Source organism: Pseudorasbora parva, chromosome 22 (genome assembly GCF_024679245.1).
Source record: "Pseudorasbora parva isolate DD20220531a chromosome 22, ASM2467924v1, whole genome shotgun sequence".
NCBI lineage: Eukaryota > Metazoa > Chordata > Actinopteri > Cypriniformes > Gobionidae > Pseudorasbora > Pseudorasbora parva.
In genome coordinates, this window is record NC_090193.1 from 817,900 (window position 1) to 845,114 (window position 27,215).

Below are 27,215 nucleotides of genomic sequence, written 5' to 3' on the forward strand. Positions count from 1 at the left end.
CCCTGGACTGCCACCGTCACACGTGTCTCTTTTTTTGATGGCCTTTTTTCCGTATCCTATATTTTAGTAACCATCATAAGTTAGGGATCATTCGAAAGCTTACGAACTCAGAAATCATCCCGTGAAAACGCTTTTGAAATCTGACGTTTCGTTACCATGGAAACGGTGCTCAAATTTCTTCTGGCAGGCTCCTCCCCCTAGTGGGCGGAGTCATGTTACAAAATGTATTTTAGCTACTTTATAATCAAAATCTTTTCTAATCTTGACACGTATCGTCGGAAAGGTCAGAGTCTCACGGTTACATATTCGGTCACCGTTTTGTGAAGGAAGTGATATTTGGACCGAAAGTGACACCCGGTGGCTGATGTTGGTACGGCACCTGATCAAAATCTCAGGGGGACTTACATTTTTGTGATATAAACTTCAAATTGGGAACACAACTTGGTTAGACACATGGCTTTGATTTTAGAGTAATGTTTTTTGTTGTAAAATATATATTCTATATAAAAATGTTGAATAGTATTTTTCATTTACAGTTAATTTAAACTTCCATAACTTTAATACTTTCACTTCAGCAGTAGTCTGCCGAGTGTTTTCTTTAAAACGAGATCAAATTTGGGTTTATATTCCAATGCATTCTTTAATTACAGCCGTTTAAGTTTGGATAATGCATTTTCATACCAATTAATTAAGGTATGGGTTAAAATTATCAATTTTTCCTTCATGCCAAAAATCATTATGATATTAAGATCATGTCCCAGTAAGATATTAAGTAAATCTCCCGTAAATATATCATAACTGTATTATTAGTAGTAATATGCACTTCATTTGGACAACTTTAAAGGAGATTTTTAATATCTCAATATGTAATTTTTCCAGATGTTCAAATATTGTCCTGATAATAAACCCCATCAGTGCTGATCATTTATTCAGCGTTCAGGCGATGAGTAAATCTCAGTCACACAGAACTGACCCTTATGTCTGGTTTTGTGCTCCAGGGTCACATTCAGGATTTATTCTCTCACTTCTGATCAACACAAGACAAATGATCAAGTAAATGGCTTTTATTTTCTACAAGGTTGTTTCGCCTCAGTGCAAATCTCACCCGAGTGTTACAATGTAACAGTAACCCGAATCAAACATATTATATATATATATAAAGAATGGAGTGTGCAACAATGAAGAGAACATGTTGAATTAATACAAAGTATTACACATACGATTCTACATTAACGGTAGAGCGTGTGTGTGGCCCGAGTACTGATAAAACCTTACAGTGAGTTACTGTAACAGAAATACTAAAGGTTCATGACGGAGTCTCTCGTTTAAAAATGAACACACACACACACCTCATCTCACAGCACTGCAGGTGTGTGTGTGTGTGATATGAAGTCACGTGACGAGGGTCTAGAGCGGGAACACTGCACTTCATGGCTCTGTTGAGACGAAACAATGTGGACACACACACACATACGCGCGCACACACACACACACAGTTCACATGAGACTGGATGATTGCTGCTGTTTCTCAGTTGTGCTCATGTTTGGAGGGTTTCTCCACTTGCAGATTGACACACACTCCAAAACATGCTCTTCTTATTTAGTTTTTTCTGTCTTGTTTCCAGTCTAAATATCTAACAATTCTTAAACTAGATGCATTTACTAGATCAGTAAAACGACATAAGATATCGTTTCTTGTTTTGTTGAGCATAAAATCTAAATGAAGAGAGTTTTTGCTTAAAACAGGCGAAATGATCTGCCAATGGGGTGAGAAAAATAATCTGATTTCTGCATAAGATTATAAGCAAAAACTCTCTTCATTTTGATTTTATTTTTAAGAAAGCAAGGAAGATTATGTAATTTACTGATCTAGTAAATGCATCTAGATTTAAGAACTGTTAGATATTTGGTCTGAGTAAGAGGAGTATTTTCGGGCTAAACCGCGGTGCCGAACTTCTCCATCTCAAAGATGAGTTGTACGGCGGCGTCGACGTCCGGCACGATGCTCTCCGGCTCCACCAGCGCGGGGTCGAAGCGGAAGTCTCGGTGCCCGTGGAACACCGTCTCTTTAATGCACCGATCGGCGTCTCTGGGTAACTCCATGTGAGGGTTATAGACGCCGGTGCACACCAGGATGGACTTGCAGGAGGTGGCGGATGGAGAAGCCAGCTCACTCTCCCATCCGCGCTCCGGCTCCGGCTCCGGCTCCTGTGGGATGGACAGCCCTGTCCCACTCCTCAGGTTGGCCACGGCTCTGCGATTACGGGCCAGCCGGTCCTCGAGGTAGCGGTTGTAGAGGTTGGCCCCGTAAATATCCGTCATCAGGTTGTCCCTAATGGCATTTAGAGGAATAACAACAACAGCTCAATGATTCATGCTTTCAAATTCTCCATATCGAGAAACACAACAGCGGTTTTTTACACTAGCATTTGTCCCAGAGGTTTCTCATCCACTGAATTGTCAGAAGTTTAACCTCTGGTGCTCGTTTTTGACTGAAAAAGTAACATTTTTTGATTTTTCTCTTCATAGTAATGGTACGAAACTAGGTTTTGACACTTCCTGTGTAAACACAAAAGGGTTTAAATGTCCTGAAAAAGCGCCACTCTTGGCAGTCATTGGAGATGAATCTCCTCTAGTGGACGCGTTCAGTACTGCGCCTCTCACTGAAAGCTCATTTATGAAGAGATCAGCCTCACATCTGGAACACGAGCGGATTCCCTTCAGCAATGATCAGCCACACGTCTGCTTTAAAGACAAGTCTGTGATCCAAAACATTCAAGATTATGAATTTCATATTCAGGTGCTCAAAAAGGGAATAAATAACTACAGGACTATAAATATCATTTAGTGCGATAAAATACCCTAAAAATACACAATAATAAACAACAAAATAAAATCAGGCATATGAAAAGCTAACTCAATGAAGAAATATCTTACTACTGAAGCAATGCATACTGTTTTACTGTAAAATTAGAAAATCAAGTATTTAGAAATAGAGCATTGAACAATCATAATAATAATAATGAGAGTTTTGTTATATTAAAAGTATTAATAGAATTGGTATTATTATTAATAAGGTTTATTTTACAGGACAAAAACGAACTACAATACGAGACGTTTTAATATCTTTGCTTTCAAACTTTAAAACATTGAGCTTTTATTTTGGTGGGATATATCGTTTTAATGTCCTGAGGATGACGATAAATTATAAATAATAATACACCAACACAGTGAGGCAGACACACATACACACACACACACACACATGTGCTGAGCCTCACCCGACAGCATACAGCGATCTGATTGGCTGGCTCCAGCCTCTCTCAGCTGCTTGTTCTCTGATGAGGTATTCTGCGAAGTGATAGGTCAGTTCACTGGGCTTGCCCATCAGAGCCTCGTACTTCAGATCCTGGCCCGTGATCTTCTTATACAGGCTCTCCAGACACACCATGAACGTGCCGTGGCCGAATCTGCAGATGGGACATTTCATTCGTTAATGAGCCAGTGCCCAATCCATTTACTTTAAAGGGCTGATGAATTGAGAAATCAACTTTCCCCTTGAGCCATTGATATATCAAAGGTCATGGTAAGATAAGAATATCCAGTCAAGTTTCAGAGCTGAAAACTTCCTTGTTAGTCAAAGAAAAGCTTTTATAGACACCAGGCCCAGTAAACGAGGCTCTCAAATCAATGACGTATTAGAAGAGGAAACTCCGCCTCTACAGATAAATGTATACGCCTCCTTAAGTGACCACGCCCACTTGTTTATGTAGCCCCGCCCACATGCTTCAGTAGCCCCACCCACCGGCTCATGCAGCTGAAGCTCATTAAATATGCTAATCTTATCCAATCCTAGCCGTGGGCGTTGACTTCCAAGTCTCCAGTGACACGCCCATCAAAACCCAGCGTTCAGGAGAGAGCCTCAAAACCAGTGCAGAAAATAGCCTATTACTGATGAGTTATGATGTTTCTGAATGTAAAAACCACACCAACGTCATTAGTTGACCTCAGACAACAGGATAAAAAAATTTAAAAGCCAGTTTATGACACCTTAATAATGTGCGACTGTCCATGATCTGTCTCCAGCGGCGCTCCAGCTCTTCTCTATCAGTGTCAGTGTTCCCGAACTCCTCAAACTAGTGTTGTCAAAAATATCGATATTTCGATATATATCGATACTGGAATATCTGAAACGATACGATTCTCAGTTTTTACAGTATCGATGGTCAGCTGCGCTCTCCTCTCCGACCGTCAGCGAGCTGACACACACCGGCATATTCTCCCTCAGCCCGGTTAACCTCTGAGCACGGCGAGCGCGCGTTCTGCTGGACTCTTTCCTCATGACAGTGTGTTAGTGTTAGTGTGTGATCGGTCTGAATTTCGCGCGGGATTGCACATTAATTAATTCTACTAATCCCCGCAGATTTCGTGCTCCACATCTGAAGCGCACACACACATAGCCTACCGTAATAAAGCCGCCTCTGACATGATACAAGTGCAAACATTTGCTTCCTTTTCCAGCTTATTATTGGTCAAATACACTCAAAGAATGATCAGTGCACATCTGGAAGAGTATTAACGTAAACACAGTCGCAAACAGTTCAGGAAGAACGAGTAACAGGAACAGTGTTCAGGATCCACGCGTCTGTTAGTCTTAAAGGGGCCGCAGTCGTTTGCTATTCAAACTACAAAAACACAAACGATCAACTGCTCTCGACGGATCGACTTGTGTAACTTTAATAGTTTCATCTGTACGCTATTGAATTTTTTACAAAGAACATTATCCAATGTTGTTTTAAATGTAATAACTATGCATTTTTTTAATTCAGTTTCTTATCTGAATGTTAGACTTACCTGAAGAAATAAAGCAGTCTTTTTAATTTGTATCTTCTATTCTATTGCATTTATTTGTGCTATTGTTTGTAATCTGTTTATTTGTTCTTATTTTATTACTGTTTACTCGTCTTTTTAAATTCAATTCACCATTGGAAATCAAGCTTTCTTGTGCTGTGTGTAAGATATTGCAACACACTTACCCCATTGTAAAAAATACATTGAGATAGCAAAAATTTGAGATAATTTTAATAGTAATTAAATAATTGATCAATAATTGTTCAAATCAAAACGATGCCCAACCCTAAGGAACATGCTGGCCACATTAATTTTTAGTAAAAAATAGCAATGAATAATAACAATTTCTGTTGTCATATTAAGCATCTTATCTTTTTTTTTTTTTTTTTTACAGTGGTATCAATTTAGTATCGATATATCGATATTTTAGTCTGGTATCGTGTCGAACTCATAATGTTGGTATCGTGACAACACTACCTCAAACGCCGCCATCTGGAGTTAACCAACACCTCACAATATTCCTCATTATAATAATTAATGCGCAGAATAAAGGGGCGGAGCCTTGTTAAGTCAGTTAGTCATGTGTTTAGACTGCCGGTTATGGTAAAGGGCGGGGCATTTCCCAAACACCAATCACAGCACACCGCTCCAGCCGACCAATCAGAATCAGAGGAACTAACCAGAGTTACTGACAGACTGGGAAGAGAGGAGCCGCAACACTGGAGAATATGAGGAATAATCCACATCACCTGCTCTAGGAGAGCCAGAAAAAGGAAGAGGAGCCGAGCGTACCTCGGGGAATGGGCTTCTGCCATCCACATCAGGTCCATGTTGCAGGCCAGGAGCGGCAGGTGAGCGCTGTGGCGGCTCTCATACACACTGCTCAGGTTCCCATTGGTCAGAAGAACGTCTACGATGAGCTGTAGGTTAGTTTCCCATCGAATGGGCTCCCCGAACAGAACCACGGCTACAGATACAGCAGAATAAAAGCTGAATTTATCATCATTCCTCCAGTCTTCAGTGTCCAATGATCCTTCACTAATCATTCTCATATGAGGATCTGAAACATTATGATTATGAGTGATCTAACCTTCGACCCGGGGCAGGTTGACCACAGGAGAAGCCTGAAACGACAAGCACAGCATCGGGTTTATTTCATTAAATGGCGTCTGAGTGGTTTCATAAACTATCCAGAGACTCGTTTAGTTTGGGATTAGATGAAGATATGAGAAAACCCTCTAAAATCCTTCAAATACATATTCACACGCACAGACAGCTGAGAATGCAGCGTCGTCTGCTGTACAGGACTGGGTGGTGTTAGGTTTGTCCTGGTCACTGCCACTGACCGATCTGTGCTTTAATAACACGATAACCCATCCAACACACCGTCTCAGCGTCAGCGACAGCGTAACGCCAAGACGAATCCGTTACAAAAAAAAGTTGAGTATAATTACGTGTACAAAAATGTGCTAATAGCCTCCAGATCGACTGCCATTCAAAGTTTCAGATTTATTAATGTATTTGTCTCTTCTGCTCACCAACGCTGCATTTATTTGATCAAAAACACAGTAAACACTGTGAAATATTATTACAATTTAAATAATTATTTTCTATATGTACAGTCTTGTTCAAAATAATAGCAGTACAATGTGACTAACCAGAATAATCAAGGTTTTTCGTATATTTTTTTATTGCTTCGTGGCAAACAAGTTACCAGTAGGTTCAGTAGATTGTCAGAAAACAAATGAGACCCAGCATTCATGATATGCACGCTCTTAAGGCTGTGCAATTGGGCAATTAGTTGAATTAGTTGAAAGGGGTGTGTTCAAAAAAATAGCAGTGTGGCATTCAATCACTGAGGTCATCAATTTTGTGAAGAAACAGGTGTGAATCAGGTGGCCCCTATTTAAGGATGAAGCCAACACTTGTTGAACATGCATTTGAAAGCTGAGGAAAATGGGTCGTTCAAGACATTGTTCAGAAGAACAGCGTACTTTGATTAAAAAGTTGATTAGAGAGGGGAAAACCTATAAAGAGGTGCAAAAAATGATAGGCTGTTCAGCTCAAATGATCTCCAATGCCTTAAAATGGAGAGCAAAACCAGAGAGACGTGGAAGAAAACGGAAGACAACCATCAAAATGGATAGAAGAATAACCAGAATGGCAAAGGCTCAGCCAATGATCACCTCCAGGATGATCAAAGACAGTCTGGAGTTACCTGTAAGTACTGTGACAGTTAGAAGACGTCTGTGTGAAGCTAATCTATTTTCAAGAATCCCCCGCAAAGTCCCTCTGTTAAAAAAAGGCATGTGCAGAAGAGGTTACAATTTGCCAAAGAACACATCAACTGGCCTAAAGAGAAATGGAGGAACATGTTGTGGACTGATGAGAGTAAAATTGTTCTTTTTGGGTCCAAGGGCCACAGGCAGTTTGTGAGACGACCCCCAAACTCTGAATTCAAGCCACAGTACACAGTGAAGACAGTGAAGCATGGAGGTGCAAGCATCATGATATGGGCATGTTTCTCCTACTATGGTGTTGGGCCTATTTATCGCATACCAGGGATCATGGATCAGTTTGCATATGTTAAAATACTTGAAGAGGTCATGTTGCCCTATGCTGAAGAGGACATGCCCTTGAAACGGTTGTTTCAACAAGACAATGACCCAAAACACACTAGTAAACGGGCAAAGTCTTGGTTCCAAACCAACAAAATTAATGTTATGGAGTGGCCAGCCCAATCTCCAGACCTTAATCCAATTGAGAACTTGTGGGGTGATATCAAAAATGCTGTTTCTGAAGCAAAACCAAGAAATGTGAATGAATTGTGGAATGTTGTTAAAGAATCATGGAGTGGAATAACAGCTGAGAGGTGCCACAAGTTGGTTGACTCCATGCCACACAGATGTCAAGCAGTTTTAAAAAACTGTGGTCATACAACTAAATATTAGTTTAGGGATTCACAGGATTGCTAAATCCCAGAAAAAAAAATGTTTGTACAAAATAGTTTTGAGTTTGTACAGTCAAAGGTAGACACTGCTATTTTTTTGAACACACCCCTTTCAACTAATTGCCCAATTGCACAGCCTTAAGAGCGTGCATATCATGAATGCTGGGTCTCATTTGTTTTCTGACAATCTACTGAACCTACTGGTAACTTGTTTGCCACGTAGCAATAAAAAATATACTAAAAACCTTGATTATTCTGGTTAGTCACATTGTACTGCTATTATTTTGAACAAGACTGTATATACACTGATTAGGCATAACATTATGACCTAATATTGTGTTGGTCCCCCTGACCTGTCTCTGGACTCTACTCGACCCCTGAAGGTGTGCTGTGGTATGTTAGCAGCAGATCCTTTAAGTCCTGTAAGTTGCGAGGTGGATCGGGCTTGTTTGTCCAGCTCATCCCACAGATGCTCGATTGGATTGAGATCTGGGGAATCTGGAGGCCGAGTCGACGCCTCAAACTGGTTGTTGTGCTCCTCAAACCATTCCTGAAGCATTTGTGCTTTGTGTCAGGAGCATTATCCTGCTGGAAGAGCCACAGCCACCAGAATACCGTTTCCATCAAAGGCTGAACATGGTCTCAGCAATGCTTAGGTAGGTGGAGCGTGTCAAAGTAACATCCACATGGATGGAGGACCCAAGGTTTCCCAGCAGAACATTGGCCAAAGCATCACACTGCCTCCGCCGGCTCGCCTTCTTCCCATAGTGCATCCTGGGGCCATGTGTTCCCCAGGTAAGCCACACACACACACACACTCGAGAACCAACAGAACCAGCATTAACTTCTGGAGCAGTTTGAGCTCCAGTAGCTCGTCTGTTTGATCGGACCCCACGGGCCAGCCTTCGCTCCCCACGGTCATCAATGAGCCTTGGCCGCCCATGACCCTGTGGCCGGTTCTCCACTGGTCCTCTTGGAGCACTTTTGATAGATACTGACCACTGCAGACCGGGAACAGCCCACAAGAGCTGCAGTTTTGGAGATGCTCTGACCCAGTCGTCTAGCCGTCACAATCTGGCCAAACTCGCTCAAATCCTTACGCTTGCCCATTTCTCCTGCTTCACACACATCAACTCTGAGGACTAAATGTTCACTTGCTGCCTAATATATCCCACCCACTAACAGAGATCATCAGTGTTATTCAGCGGTCATAATGTTATGCCTGATTGGTGTATTTGTAAATGGGAATTTTTGTAACATAACAGCAAACTGTTGTCAGATGAAATATTCCCAGCCTGGATAATGTGTGTGTGGTTAGAGTAGGACAAGCGGCGGCTCACGGGTAGTTTGGGTCGTCGGTTGTGATCCACCATGTCCAGCAGAGGGAAGGATTCGCGCAGCATGTCGATGCTGACCACGTTAGTGAAGCCCACACTGATCCACAGTTAAGAATTCATCTAACACTCGTTATCAGTGCTGTCACGATTAATCTCGCAAACAAAAACAAGAGATCTGAGGGATTATGATAAGCCATTCCTCATAGTAAGCCTGTAATAATATCATAATAATATGAAGGCCAACAGAAGCCAAAGAGAGAGAGAGAGAGAGAGAGAGAGAGAGAGAGAGAGAGAGAGAGAGAGAGAGAGAGAGAGAGAGAGAGAGAGAGTTACAGATCTGCGGTTCAGTTCATAGTTTTCATGTGTCGTCACCTGGAGGGCAAAACAAGGCTCTCCTCCATTGCCCGCGAGACATTTTTTTCAGATTTGTAGTCAGTATTAATGCAGAAAGACGGCGATATTAAAATACCAAATTCAATATTCACTGTATTAATGTTGCATACTTTATACAGGAGAGCAGATAAACGCAGAATATTAGTGCGACACGAGGTTTCCCATCCAAACCCATTATAAAGAAAACACGCTGCATTCATATTCTCGACTCATCTACACGCGTGTTCATAGTATGGGTCATCAAAAACTGAATTTTGTATGTTAATATCACTGTTATATTACATTAAAGCTACACTGTGTAACTTTTGTAGTTTATTCTTAGCTAATAACACTTCGTTCTCTCAAAAATATATGTGCTCATTAATGTATATTTACTTCTTTTGAGTAATAAAGTATTCTCGTAAGTTTATAATATGCCATTGGAAACACATACGGGTGAGGGGTTCGAGTGCCGGCCGCCATGTTGCTCCTCCATCTTAAAGGAACAGTAGCCACAGAGGGACATACCCGTAAACTCAAGCTTCGCCTTTTGCGTACCTCTAGCTCTCCCTCGCACCTCCGTCACATCAACCGATCGCTGCTCACGGAGAAAATGATATAACCTACAATGTAGGCATGTGCCGATATCAATTTTTCATGTTGCGATTAATTGCTGAAGTTTTATCACGATATACGATATTATCACGATATTGAAATAAGTCGCAAAAAAAAGTGTTGCCATAGCATAACAGCTTTAAGAACTATTTTTGTAAGAACAAAAATAACTGAATGTTTAAATACAATAATGCACCAAAAATATATACAGCTCTGGGAAAAAATTAAGAGAAATCAATGAGAAATCAATGAGAAATCAATGTTAAGTGGTCTCTTGATATTTTTCAGAGCTGTAAAAGTAAAATTTTCAGATTAAATTGCAAAAGAATTAGGCTATAAAGAACAACAGGTAGGCTTACAAATGACAATAAGGTCTCATTATTTAATGCATTAACTAAGATTGAGCAACAGCTACATTTGGTACAGAAAGTATAATGTTTTTGGTAATGTTAGTTAAGAAATACTGATCATTGTTAGTTTTATCTTAGGTCCATTAAAAGTTATTTTGATTTTGATTTTAATGTTATTAAACAGTAACTAAGAAATTAACATTACTTAGAATAATTAATTCTATATAAGAATTTTTCGTTGTCAGTTTGGTAATAATGAATTAACATGTTAACTAATGAAGTCGTATGTCTCAAAGTTTGACTGAACAATAACAAATAATTAGGGTTGGAGCTAAACTCTGCAGTGTATTGGCCCTCCAGGGTAAGATTTCAATAGCCCTGATTTATACGGTTGATGGGCAAAGTATTCTTGAGTGCATTATAAAAAAATTATAAATTGTTAATAAATTATTATTTATGATATTTTAAAGTGCCCACGATAACAATATCGTGCATATTTATTATCGTGATAAATCGCATTATCGAAAATCGGCACGTCTACTACAATGTAAGCTTTGCCTTACGCTAGTGATGTGAAAAATAAAAATATCAATGTAATTAGATTTCACAAACTTAATTCCTATCGATCAGCTCACTTAGCACAGCGCTCGTCGCTCGACTCGTCGAGACTGTTCTCCAAGATGGCTGCCGTCTGCAAATGCGTAATGTTCTGTCTTTATAAAGTATCTTCTTATTAAACTGTTTGTACTCTTATAAAGTTCTCAATGCTTGGGTCTGCATGTAGGGACCCTCATTATGCTGCCGTGTTAGTGTGAGGCTATGTTGAGCTGTTAGTGGTATTAACTAGCGGTTTAATTTCACTGACCCTGTGCCCCGTAGACAAGCGCTATAAGCTAATCTGTGTTTAGAGATAAAACTCTTTACATTAAATTTCATGAAAGCGCATCCCAGAGAACGATCTGCTCGCTGACCATCTGTTAATCACCCCGAGGGGCATTTCTCACCGGAGTTGGCCTTTAAGATGGATATATTTGACGGGTTTGTGCTGCAGCTGAATGGAGTTCTATGGCGGTTTTGCCCTCCAAGGCTCCGCGAATCTGAAAACTATGAATGATCACACAAGGCTAACGAAACGACAGACGTTGAGTATCGAGACGAAGGAAGGATACTTCTTGGCGATGTCGAGCACGGGGCCTTGTCCCGACACCAGCACATGCTTGTCATGATACTTCTTAAACATTCTCAACGGGCTGTGAGACATCATGACCTGGTCCTGAGATATCTGCAAATCAAGCACACACATCACCATCCACATCAGTGCTTATTATCCATACTTATACTTTGAATGAATGCTTGAATCTGATTGGCTGATGAACGTTCTGAGGTGTGCAATTATTATTTTCCGGGAAACCACAGCGAATGTAGTTCAGGCAGCTCTCTTGACTGCATTACAGTTCCATATCACTTCCCTGTAATAACGGAAATGGGCAAAGGCCACTGAAGTGCTTTGAAACGCGCTGCATTTTTCAATGTGTAAGTTCCCCTGCAACGGATTATGCAGCTCCTCCCCTTTTTTTGGAACAGCCAACCGCGTTTTGTTAATAATCATATAATATAATAATATAACAGTTTGACTAGAGTCTTTCTGTTTGGTAAAGCCAGTTTCCTCTAGCCGCTTATCGTCATAATCTCCTCCATATCGCTCTGAAGTAGTGCTGCAATGTCATCGATTACGTCGACTACAAAAATACGTCGACGTGCGTGAAAACGTCGACGCGTCACACTGTTTGTTTATATCTCGTGTAATGCATACAGGGAAGGGAGAAAGTAGCATTCTATCACAAAAACAGAGACCACTGTTATCAAAAGTATGGGAATACTTCGAACAGAGGACAAATAAAATGGCCCTTTGTTAAACCGATATGGTGTACCACGGCAGCACAACTGCGATGCGCGAGCAACTCAGAGGAAAACATCTCGGCCCTCTCCGGTGTTACGGTTTAACTGGTTTCCGTGTGATCTGGTGACCAACTTCCTGGTTCAGGTCTGATATTCTTGCGCTTGCGGCATTCTGAAAAGATGAGATGTTTTTAACTCGATGCGGTGCGGACGCGCCTGGAAAAAACGAGCGCGTCGCTTCCATTATGAGAGCGCTTATCGCGCACCTACATTGGATTTAAAGTACTTGAGCGCACAAAAGACGTGATATATGAACAGCCCCTTAAAAGACAGCGCACCGCGAGACAACAGTCACAAACCACCGAGCTACCCCGAACCAGCTCCAGATCTCTGGAAACCGTGCTAAACCATAGCAGAACCCTGACTACACTATGGTTTGTGATGCTAAAGAACATTTCATGACGTCTCAGACAACTGTAAATGTATGGTGTGGCAGGGGAGGCGTGGTTTTGCGGGATCGGCAGAGGGAGAGAGGAGGCGGAGCCGAGCGGGGCGTAAGTGGGTTAAGTGCAAATGACTAACACCTGTCTCTGATTGCAGTAGTTGGCGTGGAGAGACGGCTTATAAGCCACAGCAGAGAGAGACGAGGGAGAGAGAGTTTGGACTGGGACTCGGAGCGCAGCCTGTCTGGAGAGTGATAGCAGTGCAGAGTGTTGAAACCTGTGTGTGAAGTTTAATGAGTTGATGTGCCCTCGAGCACGTGTTTTGTTTGAAAGTAAAAGAGTAATAAAAGTGACGAGTCCCAGTAACGCCGACCCCGCCTTCTTCCTTACATCCTTGACCCGAACCACACTGGTGCCGAAACCCGGGAGGAAGAAGTGTGCACGCCGCCATGGAAACTCCATCCCGCCACCCACTTGCGGACCTAGTGCAATCGCTCGCGGGCCTCCACCAGGAGACTCATCAAGATCTGCGGGCCGTCAGGGAGGAGCAGCAAAAAAGATTTGAGGCGCTCCTCCAGGCCCAGCATGAGGACCGCGAGCTGTTCCGGAGCTGGATGGACCGGGAGGTTCAGGCCAGTCCCAAACCCACCAGCGACTCAGCCGCCACCATCGCGCTCTCGAAGATGGGACCGATGGACGACCCGGAGGCGTTCATCGACCTCTTCGAGAGGTCCGCCGCCGCTCGGGACTGGCCCAAGGAGGACTGGCCAATGCGGCTCCTGCCCCTGCTATCGGGAGAGGCGCAGGTAGCCGCCCACCAACTGCCAGTCAAGAACCTCCTGGTCTACGACGACCTCAAGCGCGCCATCCTGCAGCGGGTCGGCCGGACACCGGAACAGCACCGCCAGCGGTTCCGGACACTGGCGCTCGAAGAGTCCGGCCGGCCCTTCATCTTCGCGCACCAGCTCCGGGACTCGTGCCGCAAGTGGCTGATGGCCGGAGAATGCGACGCCGAGGGGATCATCGATCGCGTGGTGCTGGAGCAGTTCGTCGCGTGGCTTCCGAAGAAGACCGCGCAGTGGGTCCAGTGCCACCGCCCGGCGTCGCTGGACCAGGCCATCCAGTTGGCGGAAGACCAGATGGTGGCGTGCCACGGGGTCGGCGAGCCCTTGCCAGCGGCTTCTCTCTCTCTCTCTTCTCTCTCTCTCTCTCCTCCTAACCCCGCCCCGTCTCTCTCTAAACCTGTCCCCGCTCCCAGGTCCAGAGCTGGAGTGCCGCCCCGGCCGGTGCCGAGGTGGAGAACGGGGCCCGCGGCCGAGACAGCGGCGACTCCCCGGCCGGCGGCCCGGGGAGGAGGGAGCCTCGATCCCTTCCCGGGGTCCTTATCTCCGTCCCTCTCTCCACGCCAAGGGCTGGACCCACTTCCAGCCACTAGGGCGGCGGGGAGGCCTGGGCCGGCTTGTTGGCGCTGTGGGGACCCGGGACACTTTATTGATCGGTGTCCGATGATGGAGGTGGGGACGCTGGTCCGGGTCCCCGACGCGCCACAAGCCGCCCCCGATCAAGCTGGCCTGTACCAGATACCCGTGAGTATCAAGGGGGGTACCTATCAGGCTTTGGTGGATTCGGGGTGTAACCAAACCTCCATCCATCAAAGCCTGATTTCACCTAGGGCATTGGATAACAGCCGCATGGTTAAGGTGAGGTGTGTGCACGGGGAAGTGGTGGACTATCCGTTGGTGCCCGTGGATATCCAATTTAGGGGTCAAACGCATAGTGTTGAGGTTGCAGTTAACCCGCGCCTCCGGCATCCCATAATTCTGGGGACGAATTGGCCAGCGTTTAATAAATTATTAGGGCACTTATGTGTGGATGCCTCTTGGGGGAAGAACGGAGGTGGGAGGATAGCGGTGGCGCAGGCGGGCGAGGTGGATTCGGGACCGCCGGGGGCAGTTCCAGGGGAACCGAGCGCAATGGGTCCGCCCATCTTCTCAGAGCGCGATGACTTTCCCTTGGAACAGTCCCGGGACGAGACGCTCAAAAATGCCTTTGCTCAGGTCCGCTCCATCGACGGCCACCGCGTCCACCCTGAACAACCGCTCTCCTATCCGTACTTCTCAGTAATAAACAACCGCTTGTATCGGGTGGTCCAAGACACCCAGTCAAAGCAAGATACAACGCAATTGTTAATACCAAAAAGCCGCCGGGAAATGCTTTTCCAGACGGCTCATTCTAATCCAATGGCGGGGCATTTAGGTCAAACGGCCACATTAAACCGTCTCATGGCCCGATTCTTTTGGCCGGGCATTCACGAGAATGTACGCCGGTGGTGTGCGTCTTGTCGGGAATGTCAGTTGGTGAACCCACCGGCCACCCCAAAAGCACCGTTGTGCCCTCTCCCATTAATGCAGGCCCCCTTCGAAAGAATTGGTATGGACCTCATCGGGCCATTGGAACGGTCCGCACGGGGACATCGCTTTGCGTTGGTGCTCGTGGACTACGCAACGCGATATCCCGAAGCAGTTCCTCTCCGCACGATTTCGGCGAAAAGTGTGGCGAGCGTTCTGTTTTCATTAATCTCCCGGGTGGGAATCCCGAAAGAGATTCTCACCGATCAAGGCACGGCGTTTATGTCACGGACGATCCGCGAACTATACGAATTATTGGGCATTAAGGCGATCCGTACCAGCGTCTATCACCCACAGACAGATGGTCTGGTGGAACGTTTTAATCGCACGTTAAAAACCATGATTCGTAAGTTCGTTCACGAAGACGCCAAGAATTGGGATAAATGGCTTGAGCCTCTGTTGTTCGCTGTTCGCGAGGTCCCCCAAGCCTCCACGGGGTTTTCCCCCTTCGAGCTGCTCTATGGGCGCCAGCCGCGGGGGGTGCTGGACGTCCTTAGAGAAGCTTGGGAGGACGGGCCTTCAGCGAGTAAGAACGAAATTCAGTATGTCCTGGACCTAAGAGCAAAACTCCACACGTTGGGGCGGCTATCCATGGAGAATTTGCTCCAGGCTCAGGACAGACAGAAACAGCTCTACAACAGAGGTGCGAAGCTGCGACAATTTTCACAGGGAGATAAAGTGCTTGTATTGCTGCCCACGTCCAGCTCGAAATTGCTCGCAAAGTGGCAAGGACCCTTTGTGGTCACGCGGCGAGTCGGAGAACTCAACTATGAGGTGAGCCGGTCAGATAGGGACGGGGCACGTCAAATCTACCACCTCAACCTCTTAAAAAAATGGTCAGAGGCGGAGTCAGTGATGCTAGCGACGGTAGTGGGCGGGGAGGAGGATCTCGGGCCGGAGGCGGTCCAAAAGCCTCATTCTCTCGCTCTGGCCCCGGGGGGGGATCACCTCTCACCCTCGCAGCTCACTGACGTGAAACAGCTACAGGCCGAGTTTGCCGACGTGTTCTCGCCCCTACCGGGGCGGACTGACCTCATCCAACACCACGTTGAGACGGAGCCGGGCATGGTGGTTCGCAGTCGGCCATATAGACTACCGGAACATAAAAAGAAGGTAGTGCAGGACGAATTAGAGGCGATGCTGGACATGGGGGTAATAGAAGAATCTAACAGTGATTGGGCGAGCCCGATAGTTTTGGTGCCCAAAACGGACGGCTCCGTGCGATTCTGTGTAGATTATCGGAAAGTCAACGCGGTGTCAAAATTCGATGCGTATCCAATGCCAAGGGTGGACGAATTGCTTGATCGGCTAGGGACCGCTCGCTTTTATTCGACGCTGGACTTAACGAAGGGATATTGGCAGATCCCCTTGTCTCCAATGTCTAAAGAAAAGACCGCTTTTACCACGCCGTTCGGATTGCACCAATTTGTCACGCTTCCGTTCGGGTTGTTCGGGGCCCCAGCAACCTTCCAGCGACTGATGGACAGGATTCTCCGGCCGCACGCTGCATATGCCGCTGCCTATCTAGATGACATTATCATCTACAGTACGGACTGGCAGCGCCATATGCAGCATCTGCGTGCTGTACTGAAGTCGCTGAGGAGGGCGGGGCTAACCGCCAACCCGAAGAAGTGTGCGATTGGGCGGGTAGAAGTAAAGTATCTGGGCTTCCACTTGGGTCATGGGCAGGTGCGTCCCCAAATTGATAAGACAGCGGCAGTTGCGACTTCTCCGAGACCCAAGACCAAAAAGGAGGTTAGACAGTTCCTGGGGCTAGCGGGATATTATAGACGGTTTGTGCCTAATTATTCGGACCTCGCTAGCCCGCTGACTGATCTAACTAAAAAAGAGGTACCAGATACGGTTCAGTGGACGGAGCGGTGCCAGCAGGCTTTTACCCAGATAAAGGCTGCTCTGTGTGGTGGTCCGCTCTTACAGGCTCCTAATTTTTCTCTCCCTTTTATTCTGCAGACCGACGCGTCGGACAGGGGGTTGGGCGCCGTCCTGTCCCAGGAGGTGGAGGGTGAGGAACGGCCGGTGCTGTACATCAGCCGTAAGCTCTCTAAGAGGGAGGCGGTGTACAGCACCATAGAGAAAGAATGTTTAGCCATCAGGTGGGCCGTCCTCACCCTTCGCTACTACCTCCTGGGGCGGGAGTTCACCCTCTGTTCGGACCACGCCCCTCTGCAGTGGCTCCACCGCATGAAAGATACCAACGCGCGGATCACCCGGTGGTATCTAGCTTTACAGCCATTTAAATTCAAGGTGGTCCACAGGCCGGGTGCTCAGATGGCTGTGGCTGACTTCCTCTCCCGGAGGGGGGGGGGGGGGAGGCTGCAGGCCGGATGGCTCCCCGGCCTGAGTCGGGCGGTGGGGGTATGTGGCAGGGGAGGCGTGGTTTTGCGGGATCGGCAGAGGGAGAGAGGAGGCGGAGCCGAGCGGGGCGTAAGTGGGTTAAGTGCAAATGACTAACACCTGTCTCTGATTGCAGTAGTTGGCGTGGAGAGACGGCTTATAAGCCACAGCAGAGAGAGACGAGGGAGAGAGAGTTTGGACTGGGACTCGGAGCGCAGCCTGTCTGGAGAGTGATAGCAGTGCAGAGTGTTGAAACCTGTGTGTGAAGTTTAATGAGTTGATGTGCCCTCGAGCACGTGTTTTGTTTGAAAGTAAAAGAGTAATAAAAGTGACGAGTCCCAGTAACGCCGACCCCGCCTTCTTCCTTACATCCTTGACCCGAACCACATATGGCTACTGTGGTTTAATTATAAACGCTATCATAAACTCATATTTACCATAGTAAAATAATTTTCTCTGCCTCTTTATTATTTTATACTGTAAAAACTTCAACCACATTGTTTCAAAATGAATAAAGGTTGAAATATTATATTAGAAGTTGTACTTATATTTTTTTTGTAAAGTTATCCAAAGGATTCATGAGCTAATTACAAAGAAGAACATTAGATTAATTATTTATTGTAATAAAAATAATCGGTAGATTAGTCGACTAACCGGAAAAATTAAGCGTTAGATTAGTCGACAGAAAAAACAATCGTTAGATTAGTCGGCAGGAAAAAATAACCGTTAGATTAGTCGGCAGGAAAAATAATCGTTAGATTAGTCGACAAACCGGAAATAATCGGTAGATTAGTCGACTAACTGGAAAAATAATCGCTAGACTAGTTGACAGGAAAAATAATCATTAGCTCAGGCGGCTAACCGGAAAAATAATCGTTAAATTAGTCGACTAATTGGAAAAATAATCGCTAGATTATCCGACAGGAAAAATAATCGTTAGATCAGGCGGCTAACCAGAAAAACAATCGTTAGATTAGTCGGCTAACCAGAAAAACAATCGCTAGATTAGTCGGCAGGAAAAATAATCGTTAGATTAGTCGGCTAACCGGAAAAATAATCGTTAGATTAGTCGGCTAACCGGAAAAACAATCGTTAGATTAGTCGGCTAACCGGAAAAACAATCGTTAGATTAGTCGGCAGGAAAAATAATCGTTAGATCAGGCGGCTAACCGGAAAAACAATCGTTAGATTAGTCGGCAGGAAAAATAATCGTTAGATTAGTCGGCTAACCGGAAAAATAACCGTTAGATCAGGCGGCTAACCGGAAAAATAATCGTTAGATCAGGCGGCTAACCGGAAAAACAATCGTTAGATTAGTCGGCTAACCGGAAAAATAATCGTTAGATCAGGCGGCTAACCGGAAAAATAATCGTTAGATCAGGCGGCTAACCGGAAAAACAATCGTTAGATTAGTCGGCAGGAAAAATAACCGTTAGATTAGTCGACAAACCGGGAAAATAATCGGTAGATTAGCAGACAGGAAAAATAATCGCTAGATTAGTCGGCAGGAAAAATAATCGTTAGATTAGTCGACTAACTGGGGAAATAATCGCTAGATTAGCAGACAGGAAAAATAATCGTTAGATCAGGCGGCTAACCGGAAAAACAATCGTTAGATTAGTCGGCTAACCGGGAAAATAATCGTCAGATTAGTCAACTAACCGGAAAAATAATCGCTAGATTAGCTGACAGGAAAAATAATCGTTAGATCACGCGGCTAACCGGAAAATAATCGTTAGATTAGTCAGCTAACCGGGAAAATAATCGCTAGATTAGCCGACAGGAAAAATAATCGTTAGATTAGCCGACTAACTGGGAAAATAATCGCTAGATTAGCAGACAGGAAAAATAATCGTTAGATCAGGCGGCTAACCGGAAAAACAATCGTTAGATTAGTCGGCTAACCGGGAAAATAATCGCTAGATTAGCAGACAGGAAAAATAATCGTTAGATCAGGCGGCTAACCGGAAAAACAATCGCTAGATTAGTCAGATAACCGGGAAAATAATCGTTAGATTAGTCGACTAACCGGAAAAATAACCGCTAGATAAGTCGACTAACCGGAAAATAAACGTTAGATTAGTCGACTAATTGGAAAAATAATCGCTAGATTAGTCGGCTAACCGGGAAAATAATCGTTAGATTAGTCGGCTAACCGGGAAAATAATCGTTAGTTTAGTCGGCTAACCGGAAAAATAATCGTTAGATCAGGCGGCTAACCGGAAAAACAATCGTTAGATTAGTCGGCTAACCGGAAAAATAATTGTTAGATTAGTCGACTAACCGGAAAAACAATCGTTAGATTAGTCGACTAATTGGAAAAATAATCGTTAGATTAGTCGACTAATTGGAAAAATAATCGTTAGATTAGTAGACAGAAAAAATAATCGTTAGTTGCAGCTCTACTCTGAAATGCAGCATTCTGTGCAGAATTCAAATAGTTCGATATGTTTGTTGTCTGCGCCGGAAAAATAATCGTTAGATCAGGCGGCTAACCGGAAAAACAATCGTTAGATTAGTCGGCTAACCGGAAAAATAATTGTTAGATTAGTCGACTAACCGGAAAAACAATCGTTAGATTAGTCGACTAATTGGAAAAATAATCGTTAGATTAGTCGACTAATTGGAAAAATAATCGTTAGATTAGTAGACAGAAAAAATAATCGTTAGTTGCAGCTCTACTCTGAAATGCAGCATTCTGTGCAGAATTCAAATGGGTCGATATGTTTGTTGTCTGCGCCGGAAAAATAATCGTTAGATCAGGCGGCTAACCGGAAAAACAATCGTTAGATTAGTCGGCAGGAAAAATAATCGTTAGATTAGTCGGCTAACCGGAAAAATAATCGTTAGATCAGGCGGCTAACCGGGAAAATAATCGTTAGATCAGGCGGCTAACCGGAAAAACAATCGTTAGATTAGTCAGCTAACCGGGAAAATAATCGTTAGATTAGTCGACTAACCGGAAAAACAATCGTTAGATTAGTCAGCTAACCGGGAAAATAATCGTTAGATTAGTCGACTAACCGGAAAAATAACCGCTAGATAAGTCGACTAACCGGAAAATAAACGTTAGATTAGTCGACTAATTGGAAAAATAATCGCTAGATTAGCCGACAGGAAAAATAATCGCTAGATTAGTCGGCTAACCGGAAAAATAATCGTTAGATTAGTCGGCTAACCGGGAAAATAGTCGTTAGATTAGTCGGCTAACCGGAAAATAATCGTTAGATTAGTCGGCTAACCGGAAAATAATCGCTAGATCAGTCGGCTAACCGGAAATAATCGTTAGATTAGTCGGCTAACCGGGAAAATAATCGTTAGATTAGTCGGCTAACCGGAAAATAATCGCTAGATCAGTCGGCTAACCGGAAATAATCGTTAGATTAGTCGGCTAACCGGAAAAATAATCGTTAGATTAGTCGACTAACCGGAAAAACAATCGTTAGATTAGTCGACTAACCGGAAAAATAATCGTTAGATTAGTCGACTAACCGGAAAAACAATCGTTAGATTAGTCGGCTAACCGGAAAAATAATCGTTAGATTAGTCGACTAACCGGAAAAACAATCGTTAGATTAGTCGACTAATTGGAAAAATAATCGTTAGATTAGTAGACAGAAAAAATAATCGTTAGTTGCAGCTCTACTCTGAAATGCAGCATTCTGTGCAGAATTCAAATAGGTCGATATGTTTGTTGTCTGCGCCGACTCGCGCATATGATCCGCATCTCGCGTCTGTAGTCTTACTTTAGACCAGAGCGCTTAGGGTGTGTGTGTGTGTGTGTGTGTGTGAAACTAACGTGAAACCAGACTTCATTAGCCTCCACTGAAAGCATATTTACACTGAATCGTTTCCTATCGCATGTATAGTGTGTCTTTCACCAGGTAGAAATCGGTAAATGTGTGTTAACAACTGACCGATTTCAGCAGCGTAGGGGGCGGGGCTTCAGATTCTAGAGAGCATTTGATTGGACAGAAGATTTGATCAGAAGGTGAAGTCTGCGATGATGTCATCAAAATCTGAGATTCGTTTTAACGGAAGTGGGAGACTGTAAGTTTTGAATGCTTATATCTCCTAAATGCAAATTTTGTCATTGCTTTTGAACACCCCAGCTTATTCATAATTTTAAGGCTAACGTAGTCATTTTTCAGTGGGCCTTTAATAACTTCAGTTCAATGCTATTAACAGCTCAAGCCTCCGTTACCAGCTTTAATATGGCGCTTCAGAACTAGTTTAAGAGGCGCTGGACGAGGCGTGGAAGAAATAGTCCTACTCACGATAGTGATTTAAGTCCAAAACCAGACGAATCCCTTTAAATATATCATCGGACCGATGTCTTGAGGCGTGGTAATCGTAGTATAAGCGGAATAACTGCGATTCCTCCTGCTCAGGGTTAATGTAAGGAATAATTGACGATGGGCTGTTGAATTATTAGAAATATAAAAACTCCGCTTTGCGTTGTGACCGCATCACCAGCTCGGGTGTGCATTATTTTTCTAATAATTCAATGGCCCGTCGTCAATTATTCCTTCCAGAAACCCTGAGCAGAGGAACCTCATGAAGCCAGAGACTCACAGGAACGCCCAGGATGTGAGACAGCTGATCCGCCTTCTTCTGACGCAAGCAGTTTCCAGCATTGGTGACGAAGACCACCGGAACCAGGAACTGCCCCTTAGTGTCCACCAGCTTCTGGAACGCTCTCTTAGCCGCCGGGATGGGAGTCTTCCCTCGCACCAGGACTCCATCAATGTCAAACAGCAGCCCAAAGCTCGGCTCCACCTGACACACACACACACACACACACACACACACACACACACACATACACACAGAAGAAGAAAAGAGAAAACATGGCCAGGCCAATGAAAAGTCAAGCCGAGTAACGGAATTTCGTGCACCTTTTCAGCCCAATTTGAATATTATGCTGCCTTGCATTCGTTTAAAAACACTGATTCATCCAGTAATGAAACAAGTGAATCATTGAATCATTCACTCAAGAGATTTGTTCAAAAACACTGATTCATCCAGTAATGAAACAAGTGAATCATTGAATCATTCACTCAAGAGATTTGTTCAAAAACACTGATTCATCCAGTAATGAAACAAGTGAATCATTGAATCATTCACTCAAGAGATTTGTTCAAAAACACTGATTCATCCAGTAATGAAACAAGTGAATCATTGAATCATTCACTCAAGAGATTTGTTCAAAAACACTGATTCATCCAGTAATGAAACAAGTGAAGTCTTTATGAGTGAGTCATTAAATCATTCACTCGAGATTCTTGCTTAAAGACTTACTAAAAGTAATAATGTTAAACTGGGAAAACTTTTGCTGGAATGTGTGGTCAGACTGTATTTTAAGCCTTCCTTGATACAGAGTAGCTACACATATATTAACCCTTGTGCGTCCTTGTGGACATTTTGTCCTTTTCAGTTTTGTTTTTGTGATAACTTTGCCTGTGGTAATGCTAACTACATAACATTTGCCAAGTGTGTATTTTTATTGGGATTTTAATATTTTACCACCATTTCCTTTAAAATATATATATATTGCACAAAATACTCACACTCGGGCCCTTTTGGACAAAAGTGTCCACATCGAAAGCCATTAAAACTGCTATTTTAATCCCGTTGCCATTTAACTATAAAATGACGCAATCTTTGTTAATAGGCTTTAAAGGTGCACTATGCAGCTTTCGTCCACTGGAGGGCGCCTATGCAAAACAAATGCGTAGTTTGATGACGCAAAGTGTGAGCGCAGCATCTTGGGAGATGTGGTCTTCTCATCACAGCCGGTGAAAAATAGGACTCGGGCAGAAATCATGTTCATGCATGCGGTTATTAACGTTACTGTAGTGAAGCAGAGCAGGACCGAGTGTTGTGGAGCTGAGCACAGCTGCTGGAGTGATTGTTAAACAAATACCCGCCTCGCGAGCACCGGGACTTTTATTATGACGGGGCGGGACACATTCGCCGGGCGCTTGCACTGATCCGCTCTTCCGGTTATGATTTTGAGGTAATGGAGCTCTGTTTATCATATTAGATACATTTAAGTGTGTTTAAAACGATGTTATGACGTTACTCCGTGGGTTCACTTGTTCACACTGCTAAGAGTAAAGCGCTCCTGCCAAATAAAAGCCGAAACCGAGGGAAACGCAGATATGAGGCGATTGACAGGCGACTCCCTCAAACGCTATGCTGAAACGTCCCGGTCCTCAGTTAAAATAGCAATTTTCTCACAATTTACAAATAGTTGGAAACATCTGGGATATTGTAGGTACTCAACTGAACAAAATATATAACACCGGCCCAGTGGTTTTTGGATATTTTACTGCAAAAATACTACATAGTTCACCTTTAATTCTGTTGGCAAGGCTTCAAAATTTTAGTTTTTACTTTTTTTTACTAGATGGTGCGATGTTTTCAGGTTTGGCATATAAAGCAAATCCTCACTTTATTCCTGTTTTTTGTTTATGGATATTATGAAGCTAATTTAATAAATGATGCGGCTATAACTGTGTGGGTGTGTGTTGGTAATGATGTCAGAGTGCGGTGTGTATGTAATAAAAAGAAATTGTGTGTATGTGTGCATGTGTGTGTTTGTAATATGAGAGGGAAAAACTCAACGGCAAATCCCGAATCCAGCCGCGGTGCAGCGGTGGCGTTCTGCTGCCTCTACGGGGGAAACGGCGGCACTGCGGCCAAACACACACTCACTGAGAGATCATTTCATGAGATATCAACCTCAAATTTCAAACACAACTTTTTTAGATGTATGGCTTTAATTTTCTAGTTTTAGAGCTCAACATGTTTTTAAAAATATATATTGTTTTAAAAATATTATTCATAAACTTAAACTTCTATAACTTTTTTTTGGCTTTACTTTTTAAACTTTTTTGACTTCAACAATAATCTGCCAAGGGTCTTCTTTAAAACGAGACCAAACTCAAGTCTGTGCTCCCAAGATTAAGTTTTTCGACATGGACGTTTTTGTCCTCTATGAACCTGTGTGTGACTCTTATAAATGAACGCTAATAGCCAGGGTTAGGGTTCGGTTTAGTGCTGAATGTTTCAATCGATGCTCTGGTATAAATGAAGGAAAGATAAAGGTGGAATAAAGATGACATTATCCAGTTTCCTCAGCGAGAGAAGAGAAGATTACACACAGAAGAGCTGGAGCTGCGTCACGCTTGACCCTGCTGGACATTTGGCCCTAGTGTAGTCGTAACATGTTTTCTGTGCGTACTCGAGGATTACAGCCGATCTGCTCAAATAAAACATCTGCGCTTTCTGTCTGTGACACACACACACACACACACACACGTCAATCATTCCAGAAAGCGCACCGCATTTATGAGCACAATCATGCGTTACTCCCCGAGGATACACACAGCAGCGAAACTCAAGCTCTTCCTCATACAGAAGCTGAGTAATCACACACACACACACACACACACACACACACACACACACACACACACACGCTCAGGAACAATGAGCTGCCATGCATATGCTGATTCTTACATTCTCAAACATACACACATAATATCAGACAGTCCATGAAGGATAATCACCGCCACTTTTCCTCCATTCCTCTTCAGACCCATCACAGGCGCAGGAGCTGATGATGCTCACCTCACCACAGACATTCACTAACAGACACCACCGACACATTCATTTAATAAAGATGAATAATTCTTTTTTTTATAAAGAAAACTAAATGAATATTAGAAATTTAGACACTGAAATAAGCACTAAAATTATTAACTGGAAATAAATCAAATAGATTTAACCTAAATAGAAATATTAAAGAAAAGCACATCATGAAATAACATTATAATAGAAAAATTAATGTGTGAACATTTATATCACAAAACAACTTTGCATAAATACAATAACATAAATAAACAACAAACCACTAAGAATTATTATTAATAAAGTAATATGTTTAACTACAGTGATTCAATGCACAATGTGTACATGCATATTCATTCAGATTTTACAAATACCTGCATTAATTTAATAATGACATCTATAATTAAATCTCAATAACACCACAGGTCATTTATTATGGGATAGCACCTAATATTGTGTTTGGCATAATCAGAATATAATCTGTAATGCATCATTTAAAATCAAATGATTATAACAATATTTTAACTGAAATAAAGCTGAAATAATAAAAAAAGGAAACTAAATGAAAATGTAAAATTTTGTCACTGAAATAAGCGTAACAATTATTAACTGGAAATAAATAAAATAGATTTAACCTAGACAGAAATATTAAAATAAAAATAAAAAACAAAAGCATATAGTGAAATATATATATATATATATATATATATATATATATATATATATATATATATATATATATATATATATATATAAACAATTAAAATATGAACAAAACTAAAATAACAAAATTCATTTAGATCACAAAATGTTTTGCATAAATCACAACAAACCATTAATAACAATAATGATATAATGATAACAAACTATTAATAACAATAATGATACGTTTAACTGTGACACTCATTTTACATGCGTTCCACATATTCATCTTTTTATTTTTTAAATACCTGCATGTAATTATTTTGATAGTAACATCTTTAATTACACCTCAGTAACAGCACAGGTCATTCATTATGTGTGATTTAAGCAGCTAATGTTATGTTTGGCATAATCAGAATATAATCTGCAATGCATCATTTAAAATCAAAGCAACAGTCTTGTAGTAACAGTGTAATAACGGATGAAAATATAATGTCTGTTATTTAAAAGGTGCAAAGTGAGGATGAAGCACTGCAGATGATCAATAAGCACACACACACACACACACCGCAGAGAATACTATCACACGCGTTACAGTAAAAGAGAAGTGAGTGCGAAGTGTCATCAGTGAAATAGATTCAAACATGATACACACACACACACACACACACACACACACACACACGCTCGATCACACGGATCCAGCGGTTGAGCAAACATCACATGACGCAGGAATGTAAACACTAACGCTACCTTACTGCAGAGGCCGCTCCGGCCGAGAGCCGCGACGCTCCGCGAACACACGCCGCCCGTCGAGCTCCGCAGCGCGGCGAAGGCCTTCATGTCGATCCGCTGTTCTGGCCGGTTCCTCCTGCGTCCACTTTCTCCATCAAGCTTTTGTAGCGGCGCGATGTGACGACAGAGGAGGTGGTCCGAGTCTATCGAAAGAGTCAGGATTCAGGAAACAAACATCCTTCCGAATGAGGCGACGCGACGCGACGATCTGCAGACACGCGCGTCACAGCAGAACTCACGCGATTACAAGAAACGGAACATCTTGATTTATGAATCGAAACAAAGGCTACGAGTGACGTCATCCGCACAAATGGGCCAATAGAAAACGCTCTTTAACTTAAAGCGTTAGTTCACCCAGAAATGAAATGTGTGTCATTAACTCCTCTCCCTAATGTCGCTCCACACCCGTAAGCCCTCCGTTCATCTTCACACACAGTTTAAGATATTTTATATTTAGTCCGAGAGCGTATGCAAGTGTATGCACACTATACTGTCCATGTCCAGAAAGGGAATAAAAACATCATCACAGTAGTCCATATGAGACATCAGTGGGTTAATTA

At 43.2% G+C, this 27,215-nt stretch overlaps 1 protein-coding gene across 1 annotated transcript; it reads right to left on the reverse strand.

Moving 5' to 3' along the window:
• Positions 1-1,049: 1,049 nt before the first annotated feature.
• On the reverse strand, positions 1,050-26,997 carry zgc:77375 (uncharacterized protein LOC402927 homolog). Its single transcript, XM_067432394.1, has 8 exons — positions 26,614-26,997; positions 22,156-22,359; positions 11,645-11,757; positions 9,142-9,235; positions 5,942-5,975; positions 5,644-5,818; positions 3,282-3,470; positions 1,050-2,332 (listed from the first exon to the last, which is right to left on the reverse strand). The coding sequence occupies exons 1-8, from the start codon at positions 26,701-26,703 to the stop codon at positions 1,936-1,938; spliced, it is 1,296 nt and encodes a 431-aa protein (XP_067288495.1). The 5' UTR covers positions 26,704-26,997; the 3' UTR covers positions 1,050-1,935.
• Between the last annotated feature and the right edge of the window lie 218 nt (positions 26,998-27,215).